Source organism: Aythya fuligula, chromosome Z, assembly GCF_009819795.1.
Source record: "Aythya fuligula isolate bAytFul2 chromosome Z, bAytFul2.pri, whole genome shotgun sequence".
NCBI lineage: Eukaryota > Metazoa > Chordata > Aves > Anseriformes > Anatidae > Aythya > Aythya fuligula.
The window spans coordinates 21,819,433-21,832,185 of record NC_045593.1 but is presented as its reverse complement, the minus strand read 5'-3'; the positions used below and the strand labels follow the sequence as shown (position 1 = coordinate 21,832,185).

Here is a 12,753-nt window from a genome sequence, read left to right as displayed (position 1 = left end):
ACACAATACATACATATACGCACAAATGCATGCGAACACATTCGGGTATTATATTTATATGCCACTGTAAAATTAACCAATTGGGAAAAGCTGAAATAAATGATGGTTACTGAAACTTAATACAGGTACTACCCTGGATAGCAGCTCTCCTACTGTTTTACAGCTGTGTCCATCATCCCCTTAAAAAAAGGGCGACTACACTAGATGGTTTCATTTTGAGGGTGTGAGACATTACTCTCTTCTTTGGGGAATAAACAGGCATGAGCTCAGTGGTCTTATTTTATAGTGCACTTAAATTAGGTAGCTTCAGAACTCTACTAAAACACAAGGTTTCAGGTCAGAAGATCCTGCTACAATTGGGTGCCAGGTTTGATGAAGTTAAAAATACACTCTTCAAAGAGCTGAGGACTATAGAAACCTAAGATCATCAAGCAACACACCAAAAAAGCCACAAACCCCAATCACTACAAAGCAAACACTTACATGCTAACAAAGGTATCAGTTCAAAACTAGCAACCTTTAGAAAAATAACAAAAAGGTTGTAATTTCTGTTACAGCATTACAGCTACAAGACACCACAAACTCATACAACTGGTAAAGGACAAAGGTTGCTTTTCAAAACAAACAAGCATTCTGACTTTTCATCTTTGTTCTTCAAGAGAGGTACATTAGCACCTTCAAAAAAAGCATAGAAATATATATTAACATCTCCACTGTGTATAAAAGGCTATAGATTCACAGATATGTTTCACTGTGAATTATGGTTTTCTGTCTTGATCACCCCGTAAGAGATATCTGACATTAAGTACTTACATTACTCCTCTGTCCCATAGGGATTAGCTGTCTTACCCACTCTCCACTTACAGCCACCTGCTTCGCCCCTCAAGACCTCATTTTCAGCTCCACTAAGAAGGTACCAGCTACCTTCTCCTTTAGACAGTTGAATTCCCATAATCAAGTTAAACAAAGTAGAGATTCTCCACTTACATTTGGTTTGGAAGATTACTGTTTGTTTTTTTTTGTTTTGTTTTGTTTTGTTTTTTTTACTTGACGAAAGGCTCATGTGTCCCCAAACAGGTCTACTTCATCACATTAAAATGATCGAATCCTGTTAATTCTATTAAATGCCTCAGTTTTTGTCCTGGTTTCAGTTAGAACAGAATTAATTTTCTTCCTAGTAGCTGGTGGAATGCTGTGTTTTGGCTTAGGATGAGAAGAGTGCTGATAACACCCCGATGTTTTAGTTGTTGCAGAGCAGTGCTTATACCAAGCCAAGGACACCTCAGCCTTTTGCTCTGTCCTGCCAACAGGCAGGCTGGGGGTGCAGTAAGAGCTGGGAGGGGACAGACCCAGGACAGGTGACCCAAACTAGCCAAAGGGGTATTCCATACCATCTGACGTCATGCTAAACAATATATAGGGGTGGCTAGCCGGGGGGAGGGGGCCGGACTGCTCGGGGTTAGGCTGGGCATCGGTCAGCGGGTGGTGAGCAATTGTATTGTGCATCACTTGTTTGTACATATTATTAGTAGTAGTACTATTATCATCATCATCATCATCATTATTATTATTGTTATTATTATTTTCCTGTCTTATTAAACTGTTTTTATCTCAACTCACGGGCTTCTCTTTCCATTTCTCTCCCCCATCCCAGAGAGGGAGGGGGAAGGGTGAGCGAACAGCTGTGTGGTGTTTAGCTGCTGGCCGGATTAAACCACAACAGTTTTTAGCCATTGTATCTAAAACTCCCACTAACTTCAATTACAGCTGTGAGTGCTCATCATGTCCACCACCTGAGCTCTAAGGCAGTAATGCTCAGAAAACAATTCTGAGTCAGAGGCTATTTCTGCTGTTTTCTTTCAAGAATGTCACTACAGAAACACTAAGCAGCAGGTAAAACTGACTTTGGCAGCTCAATCTCTCTTCCTAAATCCTGACTTGTTTCAACTTTTCAAACAAGGGGGTCTGCAGAAAACAGAACGTCACCATACAACTCTGTCATTGGGTCCACTGAAGGCAGATGCTTGTAGAAAAAGCAGTTTATCTGCATGTTTGTTTTTTTTTTAAGACTGTATAGTTAATATAAACACATACGCAAAGGAATACAAGAACAACACTTAAATTCTGAGCATCTTCTCTGAAACTGTTTGGTCTCCTTAGAGTATGTTTCCATCACCTTGCAACATGCTAATGCATCTGTTTCATCAACAGCAGTGGAACCTTCACAAGTTTTCATCCTCCTGGGAACCTTACTACCAGCCAGTCAGGTAATCTCCCTGGAAGTCCCTCTCTGCTGAGAAGGAAACTAATCTAACATGAGAATTAAACTCAGTACACTGAAAAGCATGGGGAATGTTTCTTCTACAAAAACCATCATAATACACCACCTCCTGGGGTGTATTATGAATTATAGAAAAAGGTATATTTCCTCACCATATACAACTGTCACCACCCCCTGGGGTGGTACAGGCAATTTCTTTGGCAATCGTCTTTTGTTATCTGCAGTTCACAAGCGGACAACAACAGGTTTAGCACTAAAGGCCCAATCATTCATGATGCTAAAAGACAGACTTCCTCCTTTTTGTAAAAAACTGGGTAAAGAATCTGCTTTGAGACAGTGAGAGCAATGCTTCGCATGGCATAGTGTACAGATACCAGCAGCTGGGCCATGACAACTAAGAGCCTCCCTCTAGACATCACTGTTCAACCGCATTCTAAAAAAAAGTCACATTCAAATTTACTCACAATGTAAGTAATAACACTGTTGCAGTGTAACTTACCAATAAGACTGAATAAAAACCTGGTTGCGTCTCCCACTGCTTCAGTTGTTCCTCAGCTGGTTTCAGTACTGCAGTATCTTGACTAGTAGCTTGTGTCAAGACTTGCAAAACAATAGTGCTTGCACTGTTGAGATCCATGAAAATCTGAGAACATTTAAAAAAGAAAGAAAACCACTTAAAAGAAGACAGCAAATAGAGACAAGTAATTGCCATGTGTTTTATCTAAACAAACGGCACTAACTTTTCACTAGACTACACTGTGTATGGTAACATCACACCCACTCACATGCAGTATCAAGGTATAGAAGTGATTAAACTATTCTGCTTTCAGAAAATCCTCCACAAACCTGAAGTCTATCACTACAAGTATATTTACTAAATTTGAGGAATTAGGGAAAATATTTTGATTTTAAACTGGTTACCTCTCCTGTGAAGCACAGCAGACAGAGCAAAATTGCAAGTCACGATAAACTTCAGCTCCAAGCAAGCACCACCATGGGGTTAACTGAAACGGGAAAAGATGCGGTATTAACACTTCATTTCCAAAATAGTTTTTCCTCAAAAGAAAAACAGATCCATTTCCAACAGTTAAATTTCATCATTCAAATACATATAGACATTTTATATCTACTTTAAAAAGGCTGAATTGTGGAATCCTATTCAATTAGAGTTCTCAAAGAAACTGAATTTTCCTCAACGTATTTGTATTTCTTTATTATCTGTTTAGCATCAGATTATGATCAGATGAATTGAGAGTGCCAATTGCCTAACTTCCAATACAAATACATTCTTACAATCTATAAAGACAAACCAGAAAATTGCCCTCCAAATAGCACAGAGAAGAGAATGACTGTAGGAGAAGAATTAGAACAAATTGAAGAGAAACATACACAAAAACTACTACAAAATCTGACAATTAACAGAACTGGTTTTCTGTCTACAAAAACCTCCATTTATAACCTATGTAACCTTATTGTAACACAAAAACATGTTAAAGTATTTCTATACTTAAGTTTTCCAAATAAAGAAGCAAGCACAGTTTATTTCTCCACTACAAACAGGTATGAAAATCTGTTTTTGTTCAAAATTGAAAAAAGTTTAAGTCCAATTTCACCAAAACAAAAAAAGAAAAGCAGCAAATTGTTACAGTGTTAGTAAGAACGCCAGAGAAATCAAACCTTATTTTGATGCAGGTGTAAAATTTTCTTTTGAAAAAACAGAAAGCACCCCAACACCAAAACAAAAAACAAGATTAAAGATTTGTTATCCCAGAAACATTCCTGCACAATTAAATGGAAAAAAAAATCTAAGAATTCACAATATATGTATGTCTCCAATCTTCCTTAATGATAAAAAGACAAATTTAAAGGTTTTAGGATTGAAGAACAAACCTTTGCATACTTTCAATACTAACCACTAAATCATCTCTTTACAACAGTAATTGAAAAGAAGCAAGGAATCTTCTGTTTTATACTTGCCATGTGATCCATCTTTTTATGTCTCTGCTTTTACTGCCATACAAAAACAATTTACCTGTTTCTTCTTAATTACTCTTACCATTTAAGCCTTTATCAGCTCACAGATTATCTAAAGGTTTCCTAAGATTATGAGACCTTCACATAACTTTACACATTCAAATTCTAAGCTTGCTTCTTAGAAGGCCATCAATTTCCATGGAACCAAGACCCTGATGCACACTGTAAAATCGAGCCAGGACTGGTTTGCACAGAACCAAGAAACAAAGTCAAGGTAAGACTTGGGTATTATACTAAAAGTCCTGCTAGGTTCATTTTTCCATCAAAAGTAATCATGAAATGATAAACCTGTAAATGATCTTGTAGGCATGACAGTAAGACAACATATTTAGGTGCTGTATCATTTATTTTTCTCCCTTTCAGGGAGTATTTTGGTATCTTGAGTACCCTATGCTGTCTGCCTGCATCACTGCACAGCCAAAATTAACCAGGAAGCAGCAAGACAATGACAGCACATAAAAACACTGGGTTAACTCACATGGATCACAATAGGAACTTTATATCGCACAGCACAAAGAACTTGATTAAAACAGACACACAAGCAAAGCTGCAGTAAAAGATAACATTCAGATTTTTCTGGTATAAACACTACAGTGCTAAAGTATGTCTATCATAGCTAACAGAATTTCAGAGAACCTAAAAGAAAGGTAGTGAGGGAAAAGAATGGAGGAAAATAAGTAAATGGGGGTAAAACGTCCAAAGAAGTAGATGTAGAATTTGCACAAAAGACAAAAACATATCTCAATTCCTACAAGATCAAAACTATTATTAATATTTTAAGTGATTTCATTTATTTCCATTTAAAAGTCAAACTATCTGCTTTCCAAAAGAAATACATTCTCATCTTACACCAGCAAACAGAACCTGATAAAGTATAATTTTGGAGCACCTAATCAACTAAAAAAATTGCTAAACATTAGTTTTAATTGTGAGGTGAAAGCCAAAAAGACAATTTCTGAAAGTTAACAGGCTTGCAGTGTGTACATGCCTAAGCAAAATGTTACATAATTTCTTAAATTCCAAATAACTTTATTTTAAGCCTTTTGCTGAACCATGTTCTTCAAAGAAGAACAGGGAAAACTGCACAGGAAAACTGCACGTGTCAACAGCAATTCTGTGGCATATATCCAGATACTTGCTGTAAACATCCATTGCAAGTACATGGAAAAAATCATTAATGAACTTTTACGTAACAACTGATTTTTCACTAAAAAACTAACATAATGTTTGATAAACAAAACTGTTTCTCAGCTACATGTGAATTGAATGCATAAAAGGAGTTTTTTTTTTTGTCCTTTCCCCAGGGAACAGTGCTGTTAATAAAGCTTCATATAATTCATCAAGAACAGCTGTCATTAGGTAACTTGCTTATTGAAGTTAGTGTAATACAAACAAAAACCTACAAGGACGTTTTTCTTTTTCTGATTTCAAAATAATTACCTGACAGATCTAAAGATGTTAAAAAAAAAAATCAAAGTATTTGCAAAGTTTCTTTTTTGATAATGCTTTTCATTATTCAAGAAGTCTGCATTTTCACTTAAAAAAAAAAAAAAAAAATGGGGCTCACTCCTAGAACAACCTTAGCAGGTCAGAACGAAAAATAATTTAACCCATTATTCTATCTCTGACAAAGACCATACTGGATACCCAAGTGAGAACACTGGAATATGACAAGCTTTCAGTAATATTTCTGAAAAACTCTCCCATCCTCCAGAAGACTGTGGTTCAAGGACTTCCTAGAAGCAGGCCATTTGAATTTAACAGCCCTCAGTTCTTCCACAAATTTACAATGTTGTTTTCTGACCCCATGTAGACGATATCCCTCAGACAACATTTAATGAGGCTGTCATAAGCGAAATAGAAGATAAAATTAAGCTTCGCAGCTTAAGCTAATTACAAATAAGTTATGCCTATAGAAAAAGTTATGATCACTAAAGTAAAGAGTACCACCCTGTGCTTACCCCTGCACCCCTTAAATGCTGGATGCTGGAGGAGGGTGGGGAAAATGCATAAATTTTTATTTGCATCAAGTTCCCCCGTCGTTTCCACACCACACTACCAGGCAACTAAGGGTGCTGGGCATAAAAGAGCAGGCAGAACTGCAAGAAGGTGCTTCTTCAGTAGTACTGGTTTGTGGCAGCTGGAAGTGTTCATCCAACTGCAGTTTTAATAAAGAAACATTGACAGCTATTAGGAGATCCATGATCTATATTAAGATACTTAACAGTACTCTAAGAATGAATGAGTACCCTTGTTTAGGGATGCCCCTTTTCAGTGAAATGGAAAACTTTGGTTTTTATGAGAAAAGGACATGTTGCTAATACCAATCTTAACACTAGAAAAGTACTTTTCATTTAAATTTTAAAAAAGTTAAATCAATTACCAGATTCAGATACAGGGAAAAAAAAAGCATGCCTTCAAGATGACTTCAGCATTCCTTTAAGCTAGTGAACTTTCAACTACAAGCAATTCCTAAAAGGAAAAAAAATCCTGGGTATACCAATCTTTTTATTTTTATTATTATTATTTCTGCTTCATAAAGAAATACTTCAAACAAGCATATATTAAAACAGAGCCAATTTAAAATATCAGCCCCAAAAGGGAGACATGTACTTCCCTTTCCACCACACCCTCCCAGCTCCCTTTCCTCTTGATTTTGTCTTTCCACTCCCTTCTTTTCACCATCTCTCAACCTCACTTTTGGTAAGCCAGCTGAACTCACTATTCAATCCAGAGAACCAAAAGTTGTTTTTCCATTTTTTTTGTGTGTTTTGCAAGGTTAGCGTGTCAAGTCACCTGAGCACACTGTTCAGCAGACACCCGAAGGGGCTATGGGAGGTTGGAAGAACACAGCACTTCCAGCAATGGCATCAAGCCATTACAGGCTCTGGTTTTAACAGGAAATTTGAATTCTGATTCAAAGGTCTCTCCTGATATTCCTTTCCCAAAAACAACTTTATTTTCAAGAGAAATCCTATCTCCTGCATGCACTCTGTAAATATGATCAACCCAATTAGCACATCAGCTCCTATCTCAGGTGTTAGTGGATCCTCCCAGAACACAAACTTTTACTGCTGTCAGTGCAGAGATGCTTTTGTGCTATCAGCTCCTGCAGACAGGACCCAGCCAGGTCTGGTGCTTAGCTGACAGTTAAAGCTTTGCATACCATAAAAACACAAGACAGAAAAATTTATACTCCCTCCAACCATCCACGAGCTTAAGTACATAATATAAAGGTACCTATTTAAAAAATATATATATTATTTCAAACATTTTCATTAGATAAATAGAACAAATACATTAAATCAGAGATTGAATTAACAGTGGAACACAGCTGGATTGCATTAGGATGACAAAAGCCCCACCAAACCACAACTTTAGGAATTACATAAAAGCTGAAGCAGGGCTGTTCCAGGTCAGACCACTTTTAAAACAGGAGGTGCAAAAGTCTTTTCTGTTGCACAGCAAAAAACAAGGGACATGGGTTACATCACAGATGAGTTACACCACAGGAACAAGGATTTTCTCCACAGTCTGCTGAGTACTTCCAGTACCCAATTCATTGTTAAACAAGTTCTACAAGACATGCTAAAGGTGAAACACATGAGGCAAGTATTAAATACCTGTTATCTTTTGGGTACCTTCACAGCCATGCCAGATGTATAGAAACATTGGTGGAGTCTATCTACATTACAAACACCACTTTCTTAGAAGACAGACAGGGGCTGCACTTTTGAGTAGTAGAAGATAGAATTTCCAAGCTTGATCACTGGGTAAAGCTTAGCATTTCTGACATCTACATCTAATCTCAGAGCTTGTTTTCAAAATAAGCAGTGAGCAACTGCAGCAGCACTTGTTGCTTTCTGCTGCTTTTCTGTGGTTCATACCCATTGCTATCACAATAAAGCAGGAAGCACATGGGGATAAAAAGAAAAGAAATCCCTTCAGCTGAGGGTATTGAACATCTTACAATTGCAAATCAAAGCATGGGTTTATTGCCATATTAGAGTTTCTGCTTGTATGAAGGAAGTGAGCCTAACCACATACAAGAAGGAAACCTATTCTCGACAACCATACTGCGCATGCACAGACCTGAGAGAGCAGCATATTCCCCGGCTTACATTGAAATAAAAAACTTTGCTTACACCTAGAAAATATATAACACATCAAATGCAACCCCTCAGCACAATGAGCCAGCGGTGTTCTTGAGACACTGGGAAAACCAATGCTGTCTTCTCATTCTTACCTTCCAGTGCTCAGCACTTCTGTTCCCACTCACTAACTCCTACATATCCTTTCCATTGCAAAAACCCAGGATCCACTTTTGCTGTTCTACCCTCCACTCTTTCTCTTTGTAAGAAAACACACATACAGTCCTAGTATCTTGAATGTTCTGCCATCATGTTTTCCATTATCAGTCAGTCCTCTTAATAGAGACTACAAGGTATACAGGTACTTTTCCCATGACACTGACACACATCTGAATTTTAGAATCACTCACCAATTATGAAAACAAACAAAAAAAAGAATAACTACGTATCTGCAAGGGAACAAACCAAAGATTTCATTTGTAAATGCCTACAAGCTTCATTTTTTTGAGCTTTAAACAACGCAGTATTCATTCATATCCCAATAATTAATTCTGTACACTTGTTATTTTTTGTTAATTCCATAAATTCTTTTCCACCATGATGAGGTGTAAGAACTGATCCAGTTACAATCCTCTGAAATTGGTTAAAATATTGCACAAAATACATAGTGTTATCACTGAAAATAATGCAAACTACATTCTGGGCTACTTTAAGAGGGACATGGTAAACTGCTCTAAGGGTGTTATCATTCTCTTCTATGCAGCAATATGTGAGACTGCTTCTAGCACACTGTCTTCAGTTTTGCCATCATTGCTCTCCCTTTCCCCAGTTCAAAGAAAAAAAGTGCAGAAATTGGAAAGCCCGGAGTTACTAACATGATTGGGGTCTGACTTATGAAGAGATGTTGAGGACTTGTTCAGTCAGTGAAGCAGAGCTAAGTGATGACTTAAAAGACACCTACAAATAACAAACAACTACCTGAAGAGTACTTTCAAAGAAGACAGAGGCAAACTCTTCTGGTCAATGGCAGATGATAGATTAAAGCTACAAACTGCAGCTTGGGAAGTTCAACAAGAAACTTAGGACTGACTGTTTTTCAGCACATTTATTTTGAGGAAAATGGAAAAAAAAACAAAGTTTCTATTCTGAAAAGCCATAAAAACCAGTAAGGGGACACCTTCTAAAAAAAAAAAAAAAAAAAAAAAAACAAGTAACATAAAAGCTAGCATCTGCAGCAATATTCACATGGCATTAGCAATGCTTGTAAGGATACGGTCAATTTCAGGAACAGCTGGTAAACATTCCAATGTCTCTCCACCATTCTATAAATTTTCCTATGAGCCTCTTTTCCTAAGATTATAGTACCTGTATCAATCATGCCAGATGTTAGTAATTCTACTGAGCAGTAAAAACAAACAAACAAACCACCAGTATTCTGAATATTCTGGGTATTTCTAGAATCATTAACAACTACACTAATGAACACAATCACTACAAAGATTAATGTTAGTCATTATTAAGACTTTCAAAAACAGTAGCTTTTTTATGTAAATAAAAAAGGCAGAAAGACTGCCTATGCTTTGCCAATTGAAAACATAATAAAGAGAAATAACAGCGCTTATATAGGAAGGAGCTACAGTGTTTCTTCTCCTCACTGTTACTGACAGAAACAGAAGACTAGAACTTATTTGTAACAATTTGCATGTGTAAATATTTTTTACAAGAGTACAACACTGAAACTAAAACCCAGGTCTAAGAAAAATCAGCATGCAGAAGAGACCAGGGAAGAAGTAGTAAAGAAAAAGGAGGAACACAGGAATAATGGAGAGCTGCAAGCAAGGCTGATAATATTTACAGAGGTATCTCAGATTACATTATAAAATATGCAGATGAAGAAAAATGGCCTCTTATGGTAAGTGGAAACTGGCCAAATGAAACTATCCAAAAATCCCAACAGAAATAACAGGAATAAAAACTAACAGTGGGACTATTCCAAGGAATATGCTTGGATATAGCTCAGAGGAAACCACGTCATAGGGCTTGGTACCAATAACAGAGAAAAAGGAAAAAAAAAAGATACATGGAGACAACAGAAAAATATTTTTAACATTTAATAGTCAGTTTATGCAATGACCAAACTCATAAGACTAGTCGTATTCCCTATTCTTCCTAGCTCATCTCGTTTTAGTAGATTTTCAAAAAAACATCTCAACACTTCATAGTGAATTAGTATTCAAGAACTGACACGGAAATGCAAGGTTCAGTCTGCCTTCATGCAGAGACTTTAATTATTAAATAGTTAATTGAACTGAATATTGAATTGAAAACAATTTCAGAAGATGGTTAGAACTAGTGTCTGATGATACAGTTTCAAAATTTTCTATGTTCGGCTTGGGCAACAAAAACCTTTATTAGGCCATGTATATATATATGGTACAAAACGCCCTTCTGCAGAACATTAAAATGACGGAATGCAAGAAGAAATGTGGAGAGTGATGAAAGATACTAGAGTTAAAATGAAGTCAAAATAAGTCAAATAAGTCGAATAAGTAAAAATAAGTCAAAGCCCATAAGGAACGTGCTATTTGTAAGGACTGAGGTGGTCCCACGTATTACAAGCATGAATCCGAAAGGCACTGCACGCACGTTACAGACACGGTTGATGGTTGAGGCAAGGTTTGCAGCAGCAGAAGCTTGGAGCTGCATCAGCACTGTGTTTAGGGCCTCGTTCCTACGCTTCACACGTGTTGCCAACTTGGACGCAAACACAAACAGGAGGCACAACTCACCACTCCTGCACCCACCCTGCCTTCGGTTTTGGGAAGGAGCCGCTCCCGCTAAGTTGTCACCTGCTGTCCCTCGAGAACCTGCAGGAGGAAAACGGGCGCATTTACCAACAAAGCACGCATAACGGGACGGCACTCGCCCCTTCCCCACGGCGCACAAGTTCTGCCTCTCGGCAGCAGCCCCCGCCGCTCGCTGCCGGACCTCCCCTGGCGGGGCCGAGAAGCGCGGAGCGCAGCCACCCGCCGCGGCTGAGGCGAGGCGAGGCGAGGCGAGGCGAGGCGAGGCGTGGCGGGCGGCGGGCAGCACACGCGGCGCCCAGCAGCGCGGCCGAGGCCGCCTCGCCCCCTCCCCGCCTCCCGGCCGGGCCCCGGCACCCCCCGCCCCGGCCCGGCCCGCTGCGGTACCCGGGGCGCGGCCGCCCCCTCACAGCAGGCGGCGGTTGGCGGCCGTTGAGCCCCGCGACGATGGCGGCGGCGGCGGCGCGTGCAGCGCGGGCCCGGCGCGCGGCTCACCCTTGGCGGCGGGCGGCGGCGGCGCCGCACGCGGGGGTGGGCGGGGCGAGGCCGGCGGTGGGCGGGGCGAGGCCCGGGGTGGGCGGGGCCGGGCCTGGCGCGCGACCCCCGCCCGCTCCGAAGCGGGCGCCACGAGCCCGGAGGGGAGGGGGGAGGAGGGGAGAGAGAAGGGAGGGGGAAGGGGGGGAGCGCTCCGAGGGTGACGTCATCGCCCAGCGACGCATGCGGAGGGGGGCGCTCCCTCCCCGCTCGCTCGACGGCGCGCATGCGCGTGCCGCTGAGGGGGAGGGGGTGAGGGCGTGGCGTGGGTGAGGGGGTAACGGCTGTTAAACGGCCGCGTAACGGCTGCCTAACGGCCCCGTCACGGTGGGCGCTGCTGTGCACAGCCGCAGCCCTCCCGCTGGGAGCCGCAGCGAGCACCCACCCGCACGGCGCGCAGCGACGCGGGGCTGTTCAGATGCAAGGCACGGGTTGTGGCGATGAACTGGTGGTAGCCCGTTTGTGCGAGTTGAAGCATCGCGTGGCTCTAGCGTTGTTCTGAATCACCTCTTGGTCACGTCTTCGAGAGTGAAAAAGGTTAAACAGTAGGTCCTGGAATATGGGAGGCCCCTCAAGGATTCACGAAAGAAGGAATAGTTCTAGTTATCTGTATATAGCAGCATAATGCTGAATAATGAATAATACTCTGACACAGAACATCCTTTATTAAAAAATGCTTCTTTTCTCCGCTGTTAACAATTTTTCTCTTTTGCCTTGCTATCTATTCTGTTTTTTCCTGCCTGAAATACCCATTCCACAGCTACCTGGAATGGGTATTCTGTTTTGTCTGTGTGTGTGTACGTACGTTTTTTTAACTCACAACAAATAAAACAATGTCTAAGTAACCAACGCCATTGACTTCCCTAGCACTATATATTAAATATTACTTAACTAAGAAATACAAGTAATTAGCTGGGAAAACAGGCTGATGTTCTCTGTGATGCTAGGGGCACGGACATGGACGTTCCCATATATAAGAGAAAAGAGGAAAGCGTGTTCCCGTGAGGAT

General features: G+C 40.3%; 1 protein-coding gene across 3 annotated transcripts in view; it reads right to left on the bottom strand.

Annotated features, from left to right (window-relative positions):
• IPO11 (importin 11) overlaps positions 1-11,723 on the bottom strand; it is a 93,429-nt gene extending 81,706 nt beyond the window's left edge. Inside the window, exons 1-4 of one of the 3 annotated variants that reach the window (XM_032205742.1) lie at positions 11,706-11,723; positions 11,196-11,273; positions 3,203-3,285; positions 2,781-2,924 (exon numbers count right to left, since the gene is read on the bottom strand). In XM_032205742.1, the coding sequence (XP_032061633.1) occupies positions 2,781-2,918 (138 nt within the window). In that variant the 5' untranslated portion in view covers positions 2,919-2,924; positions 3,203-3,285; positions 11,196-11,273; positions 11,706-11,723. Of the gene's footprint in view, positions 1-2,780; positions 2,925-3,202; positions 3,286-11,195; positions 11,274-11,597; positions 11,676-11,705 lie in introns of those variants that run through there. The other 2 variants (XM_032205741.1, XM_032205743.1) reach the window with 2 other exon arrangements.
• Between the last annotated feature and the right edge of the window lie 1,030 nt (positions 11,724-12,753).